The sequence below is a fragment of the Cervus canadensis genome, chromosome 8, assembly GCF_019320065.1.
Source record: "Cervus canadensis isolate Bull #8, Minnesota chromosome 8, ASM1932006v1, whole genome shotgun sequence".
Lineage (NCBI taxonomy): Eukaryota > Metazoa > Chordata > Mammalia > Artiodactyla > Cervidae > Cervus > Cervus canadensis.
In genome coordinates, this window is record NC_057393.1 from 6,748,456 (window position 1) to 6,773,542 (window position 25,087).

A 25,087-nucleotide genomic window follows, 5' to 3' on the forward strand; every position below is an offset into this window, starting at 1 on the left:
AATGCAAATCAAACCACAATGAGGTACCATTACACGCCAGTCAGGATGGCTGCTATCCAAAAGTCTACAAGCAATAAATGCTGGAGAGGGTGTGGAGAAAAGGGAACCCTCTTACACTGTTGGTGGGAATGCAAACTAGTACAGCCGCTATGGAAAACAGTGTGGAGATTTCTTAAAAAACTGGAAATAGAACTGCCATATGACCCAGCAATCCCACTTCTGGGCATACACACTGAGGAAACCAGATCTGAAAGAGACACGTGCACCCCAATGTTCATCGCAGCACTGTTTATAATAGCCAGGACATGGAAGCAACCTAGATGCCCATCAGCAGATGAATGGATAAGGAAGCTGTGGTACATATACACCATGGAATATTACTCAGCCATTAAAAAGAATTCATTTGAACCAGTCCTAATGAGATGGATGAAGCTGGAGCCCATTATACAGAGTGAAGTAAGCCAGAAAGATAACATTACAGCATACTAACACATATATATGGAATTTAGAAAGGTGATAACGATAACCCTATATGCAAAACAGAAAAAGACACAGAAATACAGAACAGACTTTTGAACTCTGTGGGAGAAGGTGAGGGTGGGATATTTCAAAAGAACAGCATGTATACTATCTATGGTGAAACAGATCACCAGCCCAGGTGGGATGCATGAGACAAGTGCTCCGGCCTGGTGCACTGGGAAGACCCAGAGGAATCGGGTGGAGAGGGAGGTGGGAGGGGGGATCGGGATTGGGAATACATGTAAATCCATGGCTGATTCATATCAATGTATGACAAAACCCACTGGAAAAAAAAATAAATAAAAAAAAAAAAAAAAATAAAGAAGACCCCGGACTATCAGAAAAAAAAAAAAAAGAGAGGTTATATTGATCAGGATAGGAAAATGATTCATGACAACCCATGGGCTCCTAACATATAGAAGAAAAATCTTTAGACTACAAAGGAAGGAGAAGAAAAATAAGATATTTATGTGAAAAAGACTGCATGCTTTTTGTTGTTTTTGCTTTTGATAAGCCGTCATGGGCTTGGAACCAGTCATACCCTAACTGCGCCGAGGACACACAATAGAGTTGATTCCTGGGGCCAAATCCAGAGGAGAGTCAAGACCTGAGGGACCACTCAAGAGGCTTCCCTCAGCCAGGTGCTGCAAGGCCTGCTTTCTCTTGGAATCATGGCAGAGCATCATGGTTGGCTGAGCCGTATTGAAGTTGTCTCTGTTGTTTCCTGTGACTTAACAGTAATAAACCACATTAAAACTTGTTTGGCTCTCAGAAAACCAACACTGGAGATATGACAGTGGTAAGGATCAGGTCCACTCAGAAGATGAACGAGGGAGAAGCTACTCCAGATTGATTTCAGAAGGATTCCCTCACATCCCAAATCCCTGGATGTTGCCTTTTATGACCGAAGAAATCAGTTCATTGACTTCTTCAAAGGGTTCTTCATAATAAAAGACTTTACAGTCTGGTGTTTTCTGTTGTCCTTGACTGGAATTTGTCAGATGACCACGTTCTTAGTTAGAAGCTGTCCTCAATTACCACGGATCTATATATACGGCCAGCTTCCCAGGTGGTGCAGTGGTAAAGAATCTGCGTGCCATGAAGGAGACATTAGAGGCACGGGTTTGATCCCTGGGTCAGAACATTCCCTGCAGAAAGAAATGGCAACCCACTCCAGTATTCTGGCCTGGGAAATCCCTAGGACAGAGGAGCCTGGCGGGCTACAGTCCATGGGGTCACCGAGTCGGACATGACTTGGTGACTGAGCACATATGTCTACGGCCATGGCAGATGATCCCATCATATGGAAAATTGTGAAGAACTTCAAGCCCCCAAATCTGGTGCAGCCACAGGTGCAGCAGTGCTTACCTCACTGCTATAAATTAACCTAAACACCAATGATTTCCAGAAAAGCCAGCCTTAACTTTCTTTCCAGGTGTTTGCATTGATGTGAATAGGAATCATGTCCTTGATCCTCATCCAGTGAAGATTACTGAGGTTTTCCCCAGGAACAGAGACACAAAACCGTGCTATTAATCTAGATTCAGCGGACTACTCCTACAAGACTCACCACTCAGTCTTCTTCCTTGAAAGCAACACTTAACTGAAGAGTTGAGGACAAACAGATTCCTGATTCCCTTCAAATGGCATATTTCTGTTTCAGAGCAGTGGCTTGACGTTTGTGACGTCAGCTCCTCCGACCTGAACTCGTAAGGAGAAAAACAGGCAAATGGAGAGACGGGATTTCTAGGAGAATAAGTCTGATTTATTTTACAAAGAAAACAAACCAGATTTTTAATAACTGAAACAAATATGGCTCCTTAAAACTGAATGGGAAAAGCATTACAGGCTTTTCTGTCCATAGGATTTCCCAGCCAAGAATACTGGAGTGGGTAGCCATTCTCTTCTCCAGGGGATCTTCTTGACCCAAGGATTGAACCTAAGTCTCCTGCACTGCAGGTATATTCTTTACCACTATGCCACCTGGGAACTCATTAGCCCCCAAATTAGGTATAATCAATGTATGTGTCCAGGTTTAATCAAGAGTCTTATTCCATGTGTGCTTATCACCAGGGGAGACAAAGTGACAGCTGTCCTGCTATGAAACATTGTAGATTCTGTACAACTGCTTTACAATTTAGGCCGAATTTGCAATGCTTCAATAATTCATTTTTGAAAAACTGATGTGTAAATCTGTCCTAAGGACAAAGCAAACTAAATAACTACAAAGGGAGCTTCCCTGGTAACCCAGGGGCTAAGAATCTGCCTGCCCATGCAAGAGACATGGGTTCAATCCCTGCCGGGAAGACTCCACATGCCACAGGGCACCTAAGCCCCTAGAGCTATTGAGCCTGTGCTCTACAGCCCAGGAGCCCTAGAGCCCGCGCTCTGGAACAAGAGAAGCCACTGCAGTGAGAAGCCTGAGTACAGAAACTAGAGAAAATGCCGTGCAGCAACACAGACCCAGCACGGCCAAAAATAAATAAATTGTAATAAATAATTACAAGGAAGTGGGAAAACAGCAAGTGATAGTTCTACCAAGTTACGACAGATGTCAACTCACCAGTGAAAACACCTGGAAATCTCAGTGTATGAAAAAGCAGTCTACAAAATTCAGCTTGAAAGTCACTCAGTCGTTTCTGACTTTGCAACCCCATGGCCTATACAGTCCATGGGATTCTCCAGGCCAGAATACTGGAGTGGGTAGCCTTTCCCTTCTCTAGGGGATCTTCCCAGCCCAGGAACCAAACTGGGGTCTGCTGCACTGCAGGTGGATTCTCTACCAACTGAGCTATCGGGGAAGCCCTAAACACAAGCTTATTCCAGACAGTTTTCTAGCCCAGTTCGGATTCCTCAGAGGGGTGTGGCTGGCGAGCAGAGGGGCAGCATGGTGAGACTCACACACAGATGCTGCGCAGGGCGGCGGGGAAGTTGGCAACAGCACCTCCTCCCGCCCTCGGGCCAGGCCAGCAGAGACATGGCGGCCGGGCAAGCGCTTGTCTACAGGGGCATCACACACATAAATCCAGACCGTCAACCCCACAGGAAGGAGTATATGCCTGACTTATGTATCACATTATCTTTCTCGAAGCTGAGATCAGTTAACTATGACAAGGAAAGCCTTGCATGCTCCAGGCACTGGAAAAAAAAGAGTGTGTTTTAAGCAACTGGACAAGAGCCACATAGCAGCAAATAATGAGTATAATATTCTAGTGAGAATTCAGGGGGTGGCAGAAATTTTACTTATTATTAATGTTTTAATCGTCACTTTGTAAAATGTATTAAGTAAACCAGTTCAAGTCAAAACTCGGTGTGAAGAATGTGAAATGGAAAACTACAGAGACATTTTAAATAAATAATTTATTTATTCAAAATAGTTTTCTTAACCTTATTCACAGTTTCAAGTTTAAAGTGAAAAAAAAAGGGGGGGGTGGGGGGAGAGGGGGAGGTACCTATCCTTGATCAACTGTCATACAAAGTCAAAGTAAAGCAGATCTGTTCAGAACATGCACTAAAGACAGACTTGCACAATGGCTGGTCTTCTAAAAATCCTGTACTGAAGCTTAAAAAGGGGAGGCTTTTTCTGTGTGACTGAGAAGGAAACACTGTGGATGCACCGGAAGTTTCTTTAACCCACCTGAACCACTGAAATCATTTGGATAAAAGTTCCCTTGACCAAAGCAACATTTATCCAAGATAATTATCTCTTAAACCCACGTAGCTTAACATACTTCAAAAATAGTTAAGTGTTAACTGCCTCACAGCAAGTCTATTAATACTGAGGTACCACGTACTTCTTAAAGAAACGAACGCGGGAACTCTGACTGTGATGCTGGTGCCTCTGAAGAAGCAGCCAAAGAACTCTGCCATGGTTGTTTGTCGTGGGAAATGAGAACTCTGTGTCTCCACCGCTGTGCCTGTTTTAAGTGGGTATTTCCCTCATATTTAATGACACGGAGCACCGAATGGAAACGCTAGTACCGAGTGCAGAAGGCACGGACAGCATCTCTGCGGATGCGGCCCCAGGCGGGAGTCACTGGACAACGGCGCTGCTGCCTCCGCCGCGAGCCAGCTGGTCCAGCAAATGGATGAGGAGGTCGACTCTTTCCAAGAGAGAGGCGTTTTTGTTCGCAGTGGCTCTCAGGAGCTGGGAGTAAACCTGCTTGTTGGTTTTGAGGACTACGTCTTCATCAAGGTTACTACTGGGTTAAAAAAAAAAAGAGAGCAAGAGATGAGGAAAGAGTGACGCCCACCAGGAGCTGTAAAAGAAACCCAAGAACTAAACATTGACGGCCCTATCGTCACTTTTCATGGAAGCAGGGATCCTGTTAATGCCAACCTCATACCTACTTTCCCAAATCGACTGCTCATGGGCCTGTTCTTAAACACTTATTTCAAAACATCAATTAAAGCCAATGATTATTCCTTTCATAAATATTCGGGTGTCTACCATGTACCAGGAACTGCTCCTGGTCATGAGCAAAACAGACCTGGGTTCCCAGCCCTCATGGAATCCGCGTTCTACTGAGGAAAGGCTGGGCTAGTACCCACGTATCTGGGTAAGGCGTGGGGGGAGGAGCTCCCACGTCATTTACTTTACCTCGTTTTCTTTTTAGTTGAAGACAGCAGCTTGATGGACTGAAGGAGAAGGAACGACAAGCGCGATTCAAATATACTGAGCAGTTTTGTCACTTCTTCTCGATTAAGACTAGGAGAAGAATCAGCAGCTGGAGGGGTCTCTTCACTCTTAGGCTAAAACCAACAAAAAGTGATTTCAGCTCAGCCACCCCACAGTTACTGCTTCATACTGAAGTGGTGGCGGCCACAGTTGAGTAATCCAGCAAACGTGTTAACCAAAAACAAAGACAAACCTGAGAGGACTTTGTCCAAGGACAGCCCTGTTGGCCGCCTTGTCTCGGCCTCCTCTGCCTCCCTCCCGCGGGAACCTTCTAATAAGACTAAATCACGTGAAACAACTGCCTCAAACCTAAACGGCACGTATGTAGAAGAAACTAAACCTGAACAAAACCCTCCTGACTTTCCAACACCACATGCTCAAGGAGCAGATGGAAACCGATCCCGTGTGGTTTGAGAACCAGAACCTGGAAGGTTGTAGGATGGAGGCGTCATCCTATGGAAGCTTTCAGCCACAGAGAAGGTAGCATGAATGCACGGATGCTGGGCAAACCGAAAAAGCCTTTCTAGAGAGCCTGCTTAAGCCCACTCACCATTCAGCTACAGGCAGTTTAGTGGAAATTATAAAAAAAGGTACAGAATTTTTTTTCTCTTTATTCCCAGGGCCTTATTAATTAACCAAGGTCTATGTGGTTATTTAAAGAAACAATTTTAAAATATAAAAGATACACTTGCAAATTAAAGAAGTGTTTAATAATTCCACCAAAAAAAAATAAATCAGTTAATGTGGTTTTATGCAAGTGTTAGTCGCTCAGTTGTGTCCAACTCTTTGCAACCCCATGGACTGTATCCTGCCAGGCTCCTCTGCCCATGGGGATTCTCCAGGCAAGAATACTGGAGTGGGTCGCCATGCCCTTTCCCAAGGGATCTCCCGACCCAGGGATCAAACCCAGGTCTCCTGCATTGCAGGCAGATTCTTTCCCATCTGAGCCACCAGGGAAGCCCCATGCAAAGCATATATATTTATGTGTTTGTATACATATACACTATACACACATGTGCATGTATATGCCCACTGTACACACTCACAATGTAGCATTTACTTTAAGACACACAGAAAACTGATAAATCTTTTTTTCCATTTACCTGATCAAATTCCTCCGCAAGCTCCTTTCTGATAAGCTGGAATGCATGCTTAGTTCTCACCATTATATCAAGTGCCCCAGATAGTGTTTTTAATTTTCCAACATTGCTATTCTGACCTAGAGTGGCAAACACAAAATGATCATTCCTTTAAATATAAATAGAGAAACCCATCCAATGTATTAATGAAAATTCTGATTTTCCAAACACTGTGAAGGTAGCTCATGAAAATCCCAAGAAATCTAAATCCAACTTCTGCTTAGTAATTATCCCTAGAGAAAAATAGTAGAACTAGTGAAAGCAATAAACAATCATTGTTTTCTTATCTATCTGGTTTCATACTCAAGAGTAGTAAACATTTTTTTAAAAAGGAATTAACTATACTTATCATCACAGCAAATTTGTTCCCAGTATCTACTTTTAAAAAAAAATAAAAATGAATCCTACTCATTCTAAGGAATTCAAACGTGGGAAATTCAAAGACACAAACTACAAAAGAAGACCTCCCCAGACGACCCCCAGAACTACTTGCTGTTCAGCTATGCATATACTGCCCAAAATTTTAAAAGATGCTTTTAGTAAAAGGTATTTCTTCCTTTTTTAAGATCTTTTTAATGTGGACCATTTTTAAAGTCTTTATTGAATTTGTTACAATATGGCTTCTGTTTTACGTTTTGCTTTCTTTAGCTGTAAGGCAAGTGAAATCTTAGCTCCCTGACCAAGGATTGAACCTGCACTCTGCACTGGCATTGGAAGGCGAAGTCTTAACCATTGGACTGCCCGGGAAGTCCCCCTAGTAAAAAGTATTCCTAAAAACTGTTTTGAATAGGTAAAACATTCTCAAAATGTGTAACATTCACGTGGGCATACGTGGAAAGCCACCCCGCCAGTCTCCCCAGAAGGGACAGTGCCATCAGTTTCGTGTCCATCCTTCCAGAGATACCATATAAACAGGTGCATGTACGTTATGTATTAAATTCATTTTAGTTTTATAGAAGAAAATAAATGAAATGAAACCAATAGAATTGCTGTATTTCAAATAAATGTTTGTTTCTTTACCACACAAAAGATACTTCTCACAAGATGCTTCTGCAGAAAGGGAACGGCTGAACAAGGTAGAGGAGTGAGTTTAGAAAAAAACACTCAGTGGTGGAGACCTAGCCCATTCCAAGCTGGGGAAAATGACAGAACAAAACATCTCACTTTACCCCTCATTCAGGCTCCGAGGTTACCATGCAGAGGGACTCAGTGAGGCCACCACACCTCCACCACTGCTTCTCCACTCCTACCTTGTTCATGATGGTCAAAATCTTTGTCTAAAGTAACTTGTCACAATTTTTTTTTTCAAATAAGACATCCTGGCTGTATTCCAGTATTTCTAGTCATTAAACATAATCTAACACATTTATGTTTTAAAAAGCATTTCAAAAAAAAACGTCCCTATCCAAAGACATTAACTATGGGCAAATTCAAAAGAAGATAGCATTACTTACATCCAAGAGCGATCCACAGGTCTGCCTCACTCTAAGACAATCCAACACTAAGCCAATGCATACAAATCTGAGAAATAAAGAAGACTTACTGGTCATCTGAAATTCTGCAAAGGCTACTCTTTCTAACTGTACTCTAAGGAGTTCACACGGAGCGTCTTTCAGAAGCTGAAAAAGCTTTCCAGCTTTGCTGTAATGAAGGTCTGCCAGCACCCGGTGCTGCTTCCTAAGCTGCTCATCACCAACCTAGAACCAAAAATAAAATAAATCCTAAGGCTTGGGCTTCACAGTAACCACTTCACCAAATCTCTGGATCACTAACTGCTTTTCAGCGTTTTGTTAAGTCCCAGAGCTGTAGCTCTTACATCTGGGTCTTTCTTTGGTTTTTGTGTGTTATGTGAGGGAGGAAGCCCAGCTCCATCCTTCTGCGTGCACGTGTCCAGCTGTCCCAGCGCCAGGGAGCTTCCCTGGAACCCTCTCATGCTGGCATCTGCCGTGAGGATATTAGGCCATCTGGACAAATTTAAGTTTAGGTTGGGGGCCTCCTGTGGCAAGTGAAAGAGTCTAGGGCCAGCTCAGAGTATAGAGAAAAACCCTCTCCAGGTTAAGCTGGGCCTCAAAGGACAATATTCTCAGGATAAAGGTAACCCAGAAGCAAATCCACCCCCAAGGGACTGCAAGGTAAGCTGTCTTAGTGCTAAGGAAGGGAAAACAACAAAACCATTAAAAAAACATCCCTGAGAAACTATATAGGCACAAGACTCCTGGCAGAAGTCACGCTCTCTGAAGGAAGCCACCTCAACCTCAGGCCTCAGATTATTCCCAGAAATACATGGGTTTGAGCACCAGGATTCATGTACAAGACTGTTCATAGTATTGTTTCTAATTAGCCTCAAACGAGAACTACCCCAAAGTTCCGCTATCATAGGATGGATAAATAAACTGATATATTCATTTAATGAATCCTACTGAGCTAAGTAAATGAACAGTTACACATCCACCTGGAAGAATCTCCAAAATGTGATGTTAACTAAACAGCAGTAAGTCACAGAAGAATATATACAGTATGGTTTGTTCTATCAAGTTCAAAACCAGATAAATTGTAAACATACTGCTTAAGTGATAAAACACAGAAAAAGTACAGACATAATAGAAAACCCGGGACAGTAGTTAATCTGGGTGGGTACTGAGAGAGGCTCAACAGGGGGAAGGGGCACACAGAATGCACCCGAAGGACTCTTCCACTCCTTAACCTCGAGGTGAGGTACACAGGGCTTTCCTCTGTTATTCCTTAAACTGTACAAGTGCTTCACATGTATCTTCTGTGTCCTCTGATATGCATGCTCTATTTCACAGTAAAATTTTTTAAAACTGGGTGATGGATACTTCAAAACTGGCACAGAACCATTTCTATAAAGAGTAACTACATTAAAAAAAAAAAGATTAAATAATACACTCAGGCAAATATCAAATTTTGCAAACTAAGGCCTTATCAATTGTAATGGAAAAAAATACACAACATGGGGAGAGGGGAAATACCTACCCTCCAAGCTTTTCTGAAATGGCTACAAGAACAGATGGCGTTTAACATCTATACAGAATGTAAGAAAAGCAGCACTTCTAAGTGGACTGGAATCGGAATGGCAATACCTGGTTCCTCAGGCAGCTGTGGTACATGGACGCCAGCCTGTGATGGATGGTTGCAGCTCGGTACTGACAGAGGGGCTGTCGGGCGGACACAGATTCCACGTCGCAGTATTTCAGCGACTTCATCATCGCCTCACTGACTTCTTTCTCAATCTATGTATTTTTTTTAAGGGAAAGGGAAAAAATGACCATCTCATAATCTTACATAAGAATTTTTAAAAACAAATACAGGCTTTTCCTTGACAAGCAGTAACAGATGCTGTGTATCTGTTAAACAAAGGAATATATAAGATTAATACTTCTTCATGATCCAGCAAATATTATTACCTGCTCTTGAGCTTTTCTAGATAATGGAGCATAATCTTGCTGTAGAGTTGCCATCGTAAAATAAGTAGTGGACAGCTCCCAATTTACCGAGTCCCAGACAGCTGGGTGTATGTCCCGTGTTCCCAAGGACCTTAGAGCTTTCAGATAGTAATCAACAGCCTGTGAGGGAGCAAAGAGGGCCGCTGTGACTCAGCTTAAGTACACGCCTTAAACTAAAACATGCCTCAGTCACCCCAACAGCAACTTCACATAGGGCAGTGTCATGATGAAAGGGAAAAAAGTAAATCAATGACACTTTTCAATGAAGGAGGTGATTTCAAGTGGACTGCATGCCGCCCACCTTTCCTCTCGAGTTTATCATCAGCCAAGCTGTTTTACGACTTGTGTGAACCATGAGGATGCATATCTTCCTTCGTTTTTTTTTCTCCTTTCTAAATGAAAATTATAGCTTGTATAATTAGCAAACTAGATAAAATATTTTTTGACAAGTCTGTAGATAGAACAATTTGTTGGGTTTGACTGTATAAAGAAGCAATCCTTCCCACCTCTGTGACCACAATGCTGAAATGCATGGTCATTGTATTTACCCAAATAAAATCTCACTGAATTCCATCACCCACCAATAATTTCTACATTTCTGGTGTGTATTTATCCACTTTTTCTATGAATATGTAAACTTAAGAAAAATAAGATCACTTTGTTTTAAAGCTCAATATGCAATGAACATTACTCACTAAATATAATTTAAACAGATTCAAAGTTCTTGACTAAATGGGTGTTCTTGAGTTCTTATACCTCCTCCAATACTAGATTATCACCATTTGCCAAAAAATTTTACAATTTGATAAAGGACACTCAGTTTAAAATTTCATAAAACTTTAAAATTTGAAATTGTTCTTAAATATTAACCAGTTTTTTTATTCCACATTATTTGTTCTTTCTTCTACTTGGGCAGTTTATTTTCAATGATTCTTAGTTGTTCTTTATATAATAAGGGTTTATTAACCTCTGGTCTGTCATGTGTGCTTTATTTTCCCTAGATTTAGACTACTTTGCAACTATGTTTTCTATCATGCATTTAAAAAACAATTTTTATGCATCTGAATATCCATCTTTTACTTTGCGATTTTTGCTCATTGTGTTATGAAGGGACAGTCCCATCTCATCAGATAAACATCTACCTGTATTTTCCTTCGAGATTTCTACAGTTTCACTTCTCCACGTCGATCTTTCATCCATCTGACATTTACTCTGGTGGTGGCTGTTGTTCAGTTGCTAAGTTGTGTCCGACTCTTTGTGACCCCATGGACTATAGCCTGCCAGGCTCCTCTGTCCACGGGATTCTCCAGGCAAGAATACTGGAGTGGGTTGCCTTTTCCTTCTCCAGGGGATCTTCCCAACCCAGGGATCGGACCCATATGTCCTGTGTCTCCTCACTGGCAGGCAGATTCTTTACCACTGCGCCACGTAGACTGGGGTGGCTTTAATCTGGTTACACCAAATGCAATTAACTGAACGATCGTGTTTTCCCTATCAATTCAACCTGTTGTCTCTGCACTACTGAATTCTTAGTATTCTTAGGCCTGTTGCTGATGTCTCATCCTGTGCTATCACCACAGTTAATTATTTTAGTTTTATAACCTTTTAGAGGAGCTACAGCAAAGTGTAAATGACAATCAAGTGTAAACAGATGAAGCCAATGTGTAAGCAAGTGTGTTACCTTATTGTAATACAAGCCTTCTTCCGGTGAAAATTCACGTTTAAATTCATCACCTGCGCCACAGTGCGCCTGTGCACAAATCCGCATGAGTCGTCCCGTGTTGCACAATAAAAGGGCCGCATTTGTGGCATCGTCGATTGACTCAAAGTTGTGAATTCCCTTTTCAAAACAAGAAAAGCTTTTTTTCCACAACTGTTGCTCTGCAGTGGACACAGTTTTGCTCACTTCACCAAAAAAGAAAGAAAACAATTGCGTAAGCAGGTATCACTGTAAGCCCACCAGCGTGTCTCGATGAGAGGAGTGTGGCAGTGACAGGATGTCCAGGGTAGCACCAGCCGCCTGGATCAACTGCAGCGCACTGTTCTCATCACACCTGTTATATTCTCTCACACCGGTTATATTCTCATCACATCTGTGTTCCCCACCACTGAAACTTATGTTGAGTTCCTAAGCACAAATGCAATTCATTTAAGGTCATCTGTTGCTGTTGTTCAGTTGCTAAGTTGTGTCCTCTTTTGTGACGCCATGGACTATAGACCACCAGGCTGCTCTGTCCATGGGATTTCTCAGGCAAGAATACTAGAGTGGGTTGCCATTTCATACTCCAGGGAATCTTCCCAACCCAGGGATTGAACTCGTGTCTCCTGCATTGGCAGGCAGGTTCTTTAGCACTGAGCCACCAGGGAGATCCATAAGGTGGGACTCTGATCCAAAAATGACTGTCCTCATAAAAGAGACAGATGCCAGCAATGTGCACAGAGAGAAGGCCAGGTGAGAAGAGAGCAAGAAGGGGGCCCCCTGCAAGCCAAGGGGAGAAGTCTCAGAGAAATCCAGCTTCGGACTTTTAGCTCCAGACTGTGAGACATAAACTTCTGTTGTTGAAACAACCTGGTCTGTTGTATGTTGTTGTTTTTTTTTAACTTTTTATTTTGTATTGGAGTACAGCTGATTAACAATGCTGTGATACTGTTAGGTTGACAGCAAAGGGACTCAGTCATACATGCACATGTATCCATTCTCCCTCAAACTCCCCTCCCATCCAGGCTGCCACATAACACTGAGCAGGGGTCCCTACCACATCCCTATGCTATGCAGTAGGTTAGTCTATCTATTTTATTATGGCAGCCAAGCAGGCTAAAACAACACTCTGAACCCTCTTCTCTATTAATAAGCTGGTATTAAAGCAAGCAAGTAAGAACACCTGAGCAAAGCACCCTTTTATAAAGATTCTAGAGACATGGCCCCATGCATTTTAGGAGGCACAATCTGTGTCTTCTCTAATTCTCCTTGCTGATTACCACTTTTCATATGCCTTTACTGACTTCCTCCTCCAGAGGTACCTTAAATCGCAATGTAAAAAAATATGCTATGTATGTATAAATAACTAACAGAACAGCTCAGGCTCTCCCAGCAGCGGGGACCCTTGTGCCCTGGTGCCAAGCGCAGCTCTCAGGGCACAGGCACACAGTAACTTGCTTAGGCACCGTCCCCAGTTCCTCAGCCCCTTTTGTTTCCCTTGCTGTGTGCACAGCCTCTACAATTTCACCCATTCTCATGGGTTCAACTACCACCCCAATGTGAATGGTTTCCAGCCTAAGCCTAGCTAACCCAAAGAGCTCTTGCTAACCCACACATTTCTGACTACTAAATCAGACCATCCACTCACATGTCCACTGGCCTCTCACACTCCACATGGGTCCAGAGGAATCCAACGCCCTCTGCCTGAATCACCGAAGACCACTCGTTGCTACTCCCAACACCCACTGACACCGCATCTCTGGCTCTTTCCTCCTGCCTACTCCGGTCAGGACATCCCACCTTTCCCACATCTGCCTGCTGACGCCCTACATGGCACGTGCAATCTGCCCAAACTAAACCTTCTTCCCACAAGCCTTCCAAAAACACACAACTCGAAGAAACGTCTCCTCTCCTCACTCCTCTACTGTACTGCATTGGAACTTACAGCATTTTTCAGAGACTTGTATTCCTATCTGGCTTCCCAACTCGGAGCACTATGTCTTAGCCGATTTTATATCAAGCACAAAGCCTACCACATGGCTGACAGTCCAACTCACTTCTGGAATGATCACGTGGAGGACAGAGGACACTGAAATGATAACTCCCAAGGGAAAATAATGTCTCTTCCTACTTTTATTTCTTGAGGATTTAATAATAAGAGATAAACAGTGCATCCCTTTATGACATTAAACCAAATGCCACAGTTCTTCACTTTAACTATGTAAAAATCAGCATGATTTACTAACAGGATAGGTGATAAAGAGAGGACTCCAAAAAGATACTCACCTAGTCTCTCACTCTGTAATGCAGCAGCCTGATTCATGTAAAAGACACCGATTTCATTTCTAATGTTTCCCATTCTCTTCAATACTTGTACATAGTGTTCTGGATTTTGACTTTTTAAGTCACTAAACTGCAAGATTTCATTAGCAGCCTCATAACATTTACAGCTAACTGAAAGTTGACTTTCTAAGTCTGTAGACAAATCAGTGGCCCATGCAAATCCTTGAAAGCAAAAGAGGAAACATTACCACGAGTCATATGAACCCTTCTTCCTTAGTATCTAAGTAATCTAATACTTTTAAGACAAAAGAACAAATAGATGCCATATAGTATAAACATATTAAAATTCAATTAATATCACTAAAATTTTAAATTTCAGAAGTAAAGGTCTCTGAATTTATCTAAACAACTGTATTTTCTTGAAACATTAACATCAGATTAAAAGAAGTATTTTCCTGCCTAAAAATATCAAACAATTCCCAACATCCACATTTTACCGGATGCACTGCTTACTGGTACAGCCCTAAAGTTGTCCACTGATACAAAGTAAACAAATTTTTCTTTTTAATTACTGAAAACTGTTCTTGAAATAAATTTCTGACTGCTACCAGAGGCTAGTTGTGTACATTTCCTTCTCCAGAGGATCTTCCCGCCCCAGGGATCAAACCTGGGCCTCCTGCATTGCAAGCAGATTCTTTACCAATTTAGCTATGAGGGAAGCCCCATTATATTAGTAGTAAGTTTAAGCCACAGAAGAAGCTAACTGATAAGCTCTAAAGACTTAAACCTGCCATCTAGTGGAGACTGGAGTAAACTCAGGGGCTGGGCCCAAAATCTCAAGGGAAAAAAGGGCAGTACCCTGCTGCTAACTTTGAGGGAGCACATCACTCTTACAAAGAGGTACCTTAAGTGAAACTAACATGATGGGAGCTGCAAAAACAAACTACAGACTTTCTCACCGTTTAAAATAAAACGGTCATCTGAGAAATTCAGACAGGGAGGAAGGGAAAAAAGAGGGCCAGAAACCCCCAAGGAAATAATACATTTCCTCCCTCTGTGTACTCTCTAGATGTTAACAGTCCGGAACTTTTTGGGATGTGGGTATCAAGTGATATAAGCTCAAGAGCATAATAAACGATTGCATGATACGTTACAAAAGCACCTTACGTCTCATTTACTGCCCTAATCACAGGTGCTTATATCTACTGGATAGAGCTAAGAGAAGGAATACTGCTGCTGTGGGCTAAATTCTCCCATCACCCAGGTTTAAAATCTGACAACTCCAAAAACAGACAGCTGTGAACCACATTTAAAATATAATGACCTTTATATCTCAGCCCCCAGAAACCATTCAGAAGGTAACACATTCATTTTTACCCACAGCTAATTCCTTTTCAAAAGAAAATCATGGGTTGGTCAGTTGACGAATGGGTTATTACAGAAAGACAAGTGTAAATGGTCAATATGATCGTCTCCAGAGATTATTTTTAGTTAGTTCCGGTTGTATAATGAGTAATTACAAAATACTTCAAACCATTTTATACACAAATACACAGGATTGAGTTCCATGTTAACATTAAGAAATGATGAAACACTGACATTTCTGGCACTTCTCAGAACCAGAGTACAAGTCCCCTCCCCCACATACCCTGACAACTGGACTCCCTGTGGAGGCTGTGCAGAATCTCCTGGTCCTCTTTCGTTTGGTAATTAAACTCTTCAAGGTGTGCCGCCCTGTTGTTTGCATTCTGGGCCAGCATTAGCTGGATATCACCGCAGAGCGTCAAATATTGAGAAAGAAACAGCAGCACTTCAGAAAGCATATTGGTGCAGAGGCAGCAGTAAGTATCTATGTGGGAAGAGCAGGAAGGAGAAAAAACGCAGCGCATTAAAAAGGAAGGAGCACAGTGAAACTTAAGGTCTTTCATGTGTTTCAGAATGAAGGGCTGTTACACCAGAGTGGAAAATATTAAGAAACACGTAAGGTTAGAAAAAAATGTTTACATTAAAATGTCACTGAGTAAAATTTCACTGTGATTCAGATGTCTTCTCTGATCTCTCCTCCCAATGCTATTAAACATATTCATCTGCAGTGACTTACCGTGGCTCTGCAAAGCTAATTTAATGTATCGTAATGCCCTTCCGTATTTCTGAAGACTCATGGCAGCATCAGACAAGACGTAGTAGGCCTTTGATGACTTGAGAATCAGCTGGAGCTTCATTTTATGTTGCCAAGAACCAGGGATCATTCCAGATTGACTGGAATAATTACCCTTCTGAAGGGACCCCACTACGAAATGAGGGGGAAAAGACACACATTTGAATATAAGTCTCACTGTACAAAAAAAATTGTTTCTTGATATAACCAGGCTTCAGTACAATTAACAGCTACAACAAAACTGGTAAATACTATACTACTTAAAGTATTAATAGAACAGCAGTGTTTCAATACTCTTGAGATCGCCAAAGCCCTGCTTCCATGCAGCTGTCAACTCTGTCACTCTCTTTGGGGGTCACTGACATCACTAGGTTCATGACTGACATCTACTTCCCTTCTCTAGACTATGGGTCAACCTGCCCCAAAGTTCACCCTCCTAAAGTGCAGCTTTAATCACAGTAGAACTCCTGTTCTAAACATTAAAATGGTTCCTCACCACTTATTATGTCATGCTCAGCATCTCCCAGGTTCAAGATTTCTCGTTTTTTGATCAGCTCTGTTTGAGTCTTTCAAACTACAAATGAAAATTATTTAAGTCTCTTTCATGGTTTTATTTGTGCCTGTATTTCTTTTTCCTCTGCTACTGTATGCATTTTCGATGTGTGAGGCATTGTCAGAGAACCAAAGTTGAAGATGAAATTTTGCTCACAAGCGTGTTTGTGTGTGTATATAAAACCATTAAGCACAGCTGAGGATGAATAAGGCAGGCTTCAAGAAGTGCTTACAGGACAAAGTGGTGAGGGAACCAAGGAACTGTGACTCAGACAGAGGTGGTGAACACAGAAGCCTTGAACAAGAGCAGGATATTCAACAGTTGAGAGGGGGAGGAAGGAACAGACAGAAAAGGCATTTCAGAAAAGACAACACCGTGAAAAAAGCAGAGAGACAGGGGTCTCAATGCTGGTGTGTACAAGCTCAGGCCGGCACACAGGAGGCAAAACACTAATGCTGGGGAAGTGAGTCCTGCCACGCCCCAATTATGCTCATGAAGAGAAAATGCTTCAGAAAGCTCTTGGTACTGTTTTAAACATACGGGCTTTGAAATACAATTTAAGATTAAAATGAGAAACTCAGCAGGTTTACTGTGAAGCCCACATGTTCCCCGTGAAGTGACATCCTTGAGCAGATCCATGCTTTGTAAGTACACGTGCAGCTTATTCAAGCGCTGTGAGGGACAGGCCGCCCCTGCTCCGGCAGCGCTGGTCATCACATGCACCGCTCTGAGCACACTGCCCGCACTAACGCACCCAATCCGTACAGCACCCCTCTAAAGGAGGCACCGCTTTTGTCTCTACTTTGGGAGAGAAAACAAGGCTCAAAGTCAAACAACCTGCTGCAGTGAAGCTGAGACCTGAAGCTGTGTGGTTTGGCTCCCAAGTCCTTGTGTTTAAGCCCTTGACTGCTCCTACTGAAGCAGGGCCTTCTCAGGAGAAGCCTAAGGGCTGAGGGCATTAGTTCCTCATAGTGGGTGACAGGAGGCGGCAGGTTCCTTACGCTCTTGTTAGAAATATCTACCAAGAATCAAAATCACCCTGCTTTATTTTACACTCTGAATGAAAGAGTATCTTCCCCTACTTTCCATTCATATGTACCCTTTATCTGAATTTCTTTCAGTGAAGGCCTTAATTGACCCAAGTCTGCTGCTGATAAAGGCCCAGTACATTATTCCATTGAAATGGCCTTATTTGCACTTCAATTCAACTTACTTTTGTCCAAAAACAAGGCCATCTGCTTCTCTAGGCCCTCAGGACCCCCTCTTGTGGATTCATCCTCATATTTTAATGGGATTGGGGTGTTGGGGTCAGCGGCAGGGAGGTCACTTTCTTTTTTGATGCTGCTGTCCACAGACTTTAAACCCTTTAAAAAAAGGAGAAATGTTTACTATACATGTCACTGAACATCAACTGGAAATGAAATATAACGCAGTATCTGGACAACCAGATACACTTAGGAGAATTTATATTTTGAAAACAGACTTTAAAAACTCCATTTGGCCTGAAAGTTAGGAAAAACTAATTTTCAATTCATGCTTTAAGGGGGAAAGAAATCACAGGAGAACGTCACTCAGAACAATGTTTGGCTGATTCGCTTTGCTGTGCAGCAGAAACTAGCACGTTGTACAGCAACTACACTCCCAATAAAGATTTATTTAAAAGAAAGATGGACATTTAGACACCAATACATAAGTGCCACGTGCACACCAAGCACAAGCTTTACTGAAACAGTGAAGTCTAAATGGAGACTTACCTCCAGAACATAGCTCAGCACAAGTCTACAGCGCTCTTCTGTGTCATGACAAACCGGAAACGCACAACTGGGCTTCAGAAACAAACATTAAAAATTACTAACATGCTGCCAATACAACAAATTCCATCTCTCAGGAATTACTAAAATTCTGCAAATCAATAATTCTTGAAATTTTCTGTGTATTCACCTTAGTGAGGTATCTGTTTCAAGGTTAGTGTATTGTTTCAATTACACATTAATCTTGTTTTACTTGCAGAGTAAATGGATATAAGCATCAACAAAAATCTTGTTTAAAAAGATCTTCCAGTATATGTCGCTTTAAGTACTTAAAATTTAAAAAAATAATTCTATTACAACAAAAAAAGCAAGCAAGAAATGTTTTAAATAAATCTATGCCTAACCTGATGGGTCAGCTCACTCCCAACGAGCCCTAGTACTTGCTAACACACAGTTCACAATATCATCAGTTTAGCAATAAGTTAACCAGTATTGCCCACGGTTCTCATGTATAATGTATACACTTAATTAGGAGCAGAGCCAGTTAATAACCTCTGCCTACTAAGTGATATGATGTGTAAGCAGTTCTGCGAGGCATTCTACTTGGTGAATCTTACAGGCTGGAATTACCGCTCTCATTATTCAGAGAAGTAAACACAGATGTTAGGTGCTGTGTTCAAGCTCACAGTGAGCGAGTGCTGAGTCCAGGGCTCTGGAGCCACACTGTCTGTACTTGAGAAAGTACTGAGATACAGCAGAGCTAACACAAAAGACATGTTTATATGAATGCTATTTCTGAGTGCTTTCAATATTGATAGAAAGTGCTCTGCTAAAAAAAAAAAATCTGTAAACACACCACTCACCAAATTTAACTGCATTCTGTTGACGAAGCACTTTCCCAACTAAGGTACCTTTTACAACCAATGATTTTGTTTACAGTAAGCAACATTTTTTTACTGTACTGGGAATTGCTCAAGCTGCCAAGTGCACTAAAATTCAGGTGGACAGTTAATGACTTTTTCCTGTGGTCATTTAGTCAAATATTTACTGAACACCAATTATGTGTTGTGGGCTTCCTAGGTGGTGCAATGGTGGTGACTCCGCCTGCCAATGCAGGAGATGCAGATCCTCTGGAGGAGGAAATGGCAACCCACTCCAATATTCTTGCCTGAAAAATCCCAGGGACAGAGGGGTCGCAGTCCATGGGGTTGCAAAGGGGTCGCAGTCCATGGGGTTGCAAAGAGTGAGACATGACTGAGCAACTGGGCACACGTGCACATTATGGGTTGTTGCCATGGAGACACGGGACAGCCCATACCTCCGGGGAGCCTACATTTCAGGCATGGGACACAGACACCCGAGGGTTTCCGGTACAGACTACCAGCCCCGTGAAGGAGAAAAAAACAGCATGGTTCATCTAAAGCAGTCAGGGAAGGTCTCCTAGAGGAGGGGACATTTCAATCAACTTAGAAAAGGCCAGTCACAGAAAGGTCTGGGGAAAGGGTAAGCTCTGAGCACAAGCGACAGCGATGCACAGGCCCTCGGGTGGGCATGACTCTGAATGTGAGAGACAGAGAAAAAGGGAGTGGGGCTGAGGTAAACGAGAGGAGAGAAGAAGAGGAGGTCAGAAGGACAGGCAATGTTTCGGAATGACAGAGAGATCCTCTAAAACCCTGGACATAAATTTCCATCTGAAAGTTAACATCAGAGCTTAAAGTAAGAGATTATCTATAAATAGGACTGGAAAGTAGTAATAATTCAGAAAAATGAAACACTGTCTAGAAAAAGATGGATGGTATGACAGTCAATGCAATCAACACCAACAGAAACCTAAAGGGCAGGACTGGGCCGTGACCAGTCAGGGACATGTCCAATCCAGCTGACATGGCCACAGTCACTGAAAGGCACCGCCCTATAACACAGGGACAAGTGCAGGTCTCTCCACACGTGGATCAACAAGCCGCCCATCCGCTCTGAGTCTACGTTCACCAAGCAACACGTACTGTCTCCCAGCAACACAGCAACTGGGAAGGGGTACCCTGGTGAGGAGAGAGGGCCGCACACTGGTCACTGGAAAGAAAAATCTCCCACGTGAAAATTAACATGCTAATGTGTCGTTTACACATCTGCCCACCGTCAGTTTGCATGTGGGTCAGTGATCCTGGGACAATTATAAAACTGATTTTCAGATTTCATAGAGCTAATCAGACCCTATATCATGAAGGATTAGTTGAAGTAATGCCATCTTTTGAGAGGCTAACTGTACTCAATTAATGGTTGTTTTTCCATTGATGAAATTTTAATACAAATGTCAACATGCTTACTCTGATTTGATGAATGGATTTGTATTTTTCTGGAACCGACAACTCTCCAACAGACTTAATTATCGCTACTGCTTTGTTATCATCTGATGGGTCAGAACCGGTGCTGTAGGATCCGTTTTCATCACTGTCTGGCATCTCCTCCTCCTCTTCACTGTAACTTTCATCAGAATTCTCATTTAATGGAGATTCTGAACTTTCTTCTTTTTTAGGTTCATCCAATTGAAAAAGTTCTGAAAGCATGTAATTGGCTGAAGCAATAATCTTACAAATAGAAAAGAATATATTAGTAACTCACCAAAACTGAGCATTCTAAAACGAAATGAACTTTACTACTGTACTAACAAATCTGAGGAGATCTACAGACAGGCATACACACAAGAAACATTCCTAAGTACCAATGCTCTGTACTCTGTAAAATCCTCATGGACTGATATGTTTATTTCCTGAAACTATCCATTCCCAACCTTCTCTCTTAAGAAAAAATTACAACTGTATTTCACTGGAGACAAGTTTTCACATGTAAAGTGTCACAACTAAAATATTAGCAAGCTATCACTCCATATCAACCAAGAAACTAGAATAGTAAATTACAGTTCTGGGGGAAAAACCTCCATGAGCTTAATGAGCAAAAAGTCCAGAAATTTCTGGTTACCCTTAAAATTAGCATTTACATATCAGCATTATTCTACTCTATGAAGTAATTCTTTATCACAGACATGCAACAGGCCTTAACACTATTTTCTAACTTACTAATCACCACCTTAATCTGCAATTAGATATTTAAGCCAAAAAGTGTTCTGCCACTTTTCTTTGAAAGCAGTTTCTCTTGGTTTGGTCTCCAGGAAAATCTTTTTCTCCAAACTGAATAAGGTGACAATTAAAATTAACTCCAATCTTTAAAAAAATCATAATGCTATGTATCTTTTCTGACTTAAACAGGATACAACAACTAGCCTTACACTGAGACATACAATTATCAAATTCAGACCACTGAGGTTTGTAATAAGGGTGATGTAAAACCACGGGGGGCAAGACTGAGGTTTCTCAAGAGATGCTTTTATATACTGAGGTACAGAATGTGGACCTTATTTATACTGACATTCATGTAAATGGGTCTTTCAAGACAGACTATAAAATGGTTTTCCACCTTCTAACAATGAAAATACAAAGGAAAAATGGCACTACTTTGTTAAAATTATCCAAGTTCTAAATTTATAGAACAAAATCTGGCAAAATCAATTTTAATATATTTGATTCGATAAACAAAATATTTCAATATGTAACGTGTACACATGTGCACACACAGACTCTTCAAATTCAGTGTGTGTTTTCCATTTAAAGCACATCTCAGTTCAGATTAGGCACAACGTGTGGTAACTGGTTAGCAAACCAGATCGGGCAGTTACGGACTATGCATTAGGTGGCTTTAATGTCTGGGCAACCATTCTCTATCAGAATGCCAGAATTCTTTTAGAGGGCGTGTATTAATCTTACTTGAGGATGTCTGCTTTTGTCCAGCAATTTAACACAATTCAGAAGCAGGGTTCGAACGGTCCCGTAGTGTTTCTTATTTTGATTCTTCTTCATCATCATGTTGCAAGCAACCCTAAAAGGAGTTTATATCAGCTTTACTGCCCATTCATCATTTTCTCAAGACTCAAGTCTAGGCATGCTCTTCTTTCCTTCCAGCAGAATAAGGGCCATAAGAAACAACAAAACATTGCGTTTTACACCCCTGCTCTTTTCCCTTTCCCTATTTATCTTACAACAGTATACAGATGTATATACATACACATTTTTTAAACTATGAAAATCTAAAAGGTATTTAAAACCTTGGCATAGATAGTGAGGCCATACACTTAAAACTTTAAATAAGGCTGCTTCTTCATCTTAACTTCTCAAAGCACTCACTTATATAAAAGAATAGCCACTGGCATTGTGAATGGATTTTGGTATTTGTCTTCAGTTTCTTCACAAAGAGTAGTGAGATCATAGAGCTTCACTATATCACTGCCACTGGCTGGGAAGAAAACAAAACAAAAAACCAAATAAACCTCATTTTACAGTTGCCACTCAAATCAATGATTATTCAGTCAAACATTAGCTTACCTTTAAACAGCCAATAGGTATGTCCTTCCTTGGTACAATTAGATTTCAAAAATGATAAAATATTTTGTGCAATGTCTTTTATGACTTTAGTAGAAAAATTAGAGTTTTCCAAATTGGGAATTTCTTCTGTCTTTATCATTTCATACTTCTATAAAACAGAGAAAAGACAGTTTGAGAAAAGCTGCACAGCAACACTTCTCTTATTAAAGAGACCAAATATATAAATCGTGCAGTTAGAGACCTACGCAGCATGAGAGTTTAAGGCATTGGTTTTCGGTCTTTCTTCTGCTCTGATACTCTGAAGGAATCTGACCCCTCCTTGCCAGCAATGTGGTGGTTTACCACAGGAATAATTCTTAAGGGAGCGTCATCACCAAACTTTGAACCACAGACTTAGGCACATCTCATTTCTGTCCCAACAGAATAAGTTGCACTGTACACTTTCTTCCATTCTACCCTCACGGTTTTCAACTGGGAAGGTGATAGATAAATCAAGGTAGACTTCACCCAGTAAGCTTTCTCAAAATACGTTATTTTTGACTTTTTCTTTCCCCAGACACCAGAGACACCTGGGCAGCATCTCCAGAGCACGCTACTTTCCCTTGGCGCTCTGGACTACTTCTTTACAGACTTCACCCAGTAAGCTTTCTCAAAATACGTTATTTTTGACTTTTTCTTTCCCCAGACACCAGAGACACCTGGGCAGCATCTCCAGAGCACGCTACTTTCCCTTGGCGCTCTGGACTACTTCTTTACAGACTTCACCCAGTAAGCTTTCTCAAAATACGTTATTTTTGACTTTTTCTTTCCCCAGACACCAGAGACACCTGGGCAGCATCTCCAGAGCACGCTACTTTCCCTTGGCGCTCTGGACTACTTCTTTACAGAAATGGAGCGCCGGGGGTGGGGGTGGGGGGTGTGTGTTCGTGGAGGAAGCAGGAGAGAGTAAAGGCCGCACGGCTATTACCATCACAATAAGTGCTCCTCATTTTTTTTCTAGCTTGTCTTCTGCTCACACTTCCCTAAATGCCTCTGAGCATATTTTCTGAAGTACTCTAAGACTAGAAACTGCAATTCAATCGGAAAACAGACCAGATGCAAACAGAAGCGATCACACCCTTCTCTGATCATCCAGACTCTCATGCGTACACTTCTAACCCTTCACCCGCCGTTCCCTCTTTTCCTCTTATTTCCCATTAGATTACATCATTCTGAGTAGTGACCAATCTTATTGCTTTCCAAATTCCAACATTTCTGATGGGGACAAAGTCCCTCATAAATAGAAAACGCTCTATAATGATTTGCTATACAAGCTATCTACTTTATGCAGTTACTGCTGGGGCCTTTCCTCAACATTCTGCATTAAGTATTCATATCTGTTTACTGAATAACAGTATACAATACTGAATAAACACCTTCACTGTTCAGACACTTTGAAGTAATTACTATAGGTACTTGCCTTAAAATTATATTCTCCAGCTACAAATGTAGATTTTAGTATATTTATGACCTGCTCACAAATTACCTATAAATTAAACTCCTGTAACATCTAGAATTCTGACAGCACCAGCTCAAATGTAATAGCACTCTAATTTCAGTTTAGTCATAGTTATCTTCCTTGCCAAAATACACCTTACTCAAGGGTGTTAAAAACTTTAGTGAGGTACTTTCTGCCCCAATCTGTAGTTGAGAGATTATTTCAAAAGTCACGTTGTATCAGGCTTACCTGTACAATTCCATTTACATGAAAACACATGACAAGCTCTGGCACGTTGCATATCAAGTTGTCCAACCAATAGTCAATTCCAGTTAGCACATTAATTGGCTTGTTGTTATCCCTAAAAACACATTTCTGGTGTTATTGATTAATGAAGATGTTCCATTACAAATCATCTGAGACTTACTTCCCTCATTAGAATATTTTAATCTGTTCTTCCTAGTTGGAGAGTACCATTTATGCTTCTCTTCTGATGAGACATGCATACGCAGCTCATGGGGTATGTTGTACTTAACATCTTCCCATAAGCTTTGCGTGGACTCTTAATGGGTGTCCATAAGAGCTTTCAGAAGCAAAAGGAGGAACTATGACAAAGATGGCCGGTAGCCTACTGCACGCTCCTCACACAACCTGAGGTGAAGACTGACCAGCATACATCACAGTGTTCAAGTCAGAATTCACACAGAATAGATGATGTGAACACACACAGCTGGAACATTAAAAAATGCTTACACGTAGTTAACAGGAGGCTGGCAAACCACCTTTTCAACTGGTTATATAAACTATACTATATTCTCACAAGTTGTAGATTCAGACCTAAGACTCATTCAGTACAGCAGGTCTCTGACTCCACTACTGAGGACTAGAATGAAAAGCCAGCCATAGGGTTTTCGCACTTGCTGAAACACTCCT

At 41.5% G+C, this 25,087-nt stretch overlaps 1 protein-coding gene across 4 annotated transcripts in view; it reads right to left on the reverse strand.

Moving 5' to 3' along the window:
• Window positions 1-3,869: 3,869 nt before the first annotated feature.
• Window positions 3,870-25,087, reverse strand: part of EDRF1 (erythroid differentiation regulatory factor 1) — a 31,086-nt gene continuing 9,868 nt past the window's right edge. For 2 of the 4 annotated variants that reach the window (XM_043476038.1, XM_043476036.1), the window contains 17 exons: window positions 24,404-24,515; window positions 22,678-22,825; window positions 22,480-22,588; window positions 22,063-22,174; window positions 20,569-20,829; window positions 18,248-18,319; window positions 17,707-17,857; window positions 15,884-16,072; window positions 15,431-15,631; window positions 13,786-14,004; window positions 11,482-11,705; window positions 9,762-9,920; window positions 9,438-9,587; window positions 7,880-8,033; window positions 6,301-6,416; window positions 5,120-5,271; window positions 3,870-4,721 (listed from right to left, as the gene is read on the reverse strand). In XM_043476038.1, the coding sequence (XP_043331973.1) occupies window positions 4,553-4,721; window positions 5,120-5,271; window positions 6,301-6,416; window positions 7,880-8,033; window positions 9,438-9,587; window positions 9,762-9,920; window positions 11,482-11,705; window positions 13,786-14,004; window positions 15,431-15,631; window positions 15,884-16,072; window positions 17,707-17,857; window positions 18,248-18,319; window positions 20,569-20,829; window positions 22,063-22,174; window positions 22,480-22,588; window positions 22,678-22,825; window positions 24,404-24,515 (2,698 nt within the window). In that variant the 3' untranslated portion in view covers window positions 3,870-4,552. Of the gene's footprint in view, window positions 4,722-5,119; window positions 5,272-6,300; window positions 6,417-7,790; window positions 7,858-7,879; window positions 8,034-9,437; window positions 9,588-9,761; window positions 9,921-11,481; window positions 11,706-13,785; window positions 14,005-15,430; window positions 15,632-15,883; window positions 16,073-17,706; window positions 17,858-18,247; window positions 18,320-20,568; window positions 20,830-22,062; window positions 22,175-22,479; window positions 22,589-22,677; window positions 22,826-24,403; window positions 24,516-25,087 lie in introns of those variants that run through there. The other 2 variants (XM_043476037.1, XR_006270800.1) reach the window with 2 other exon arrangements.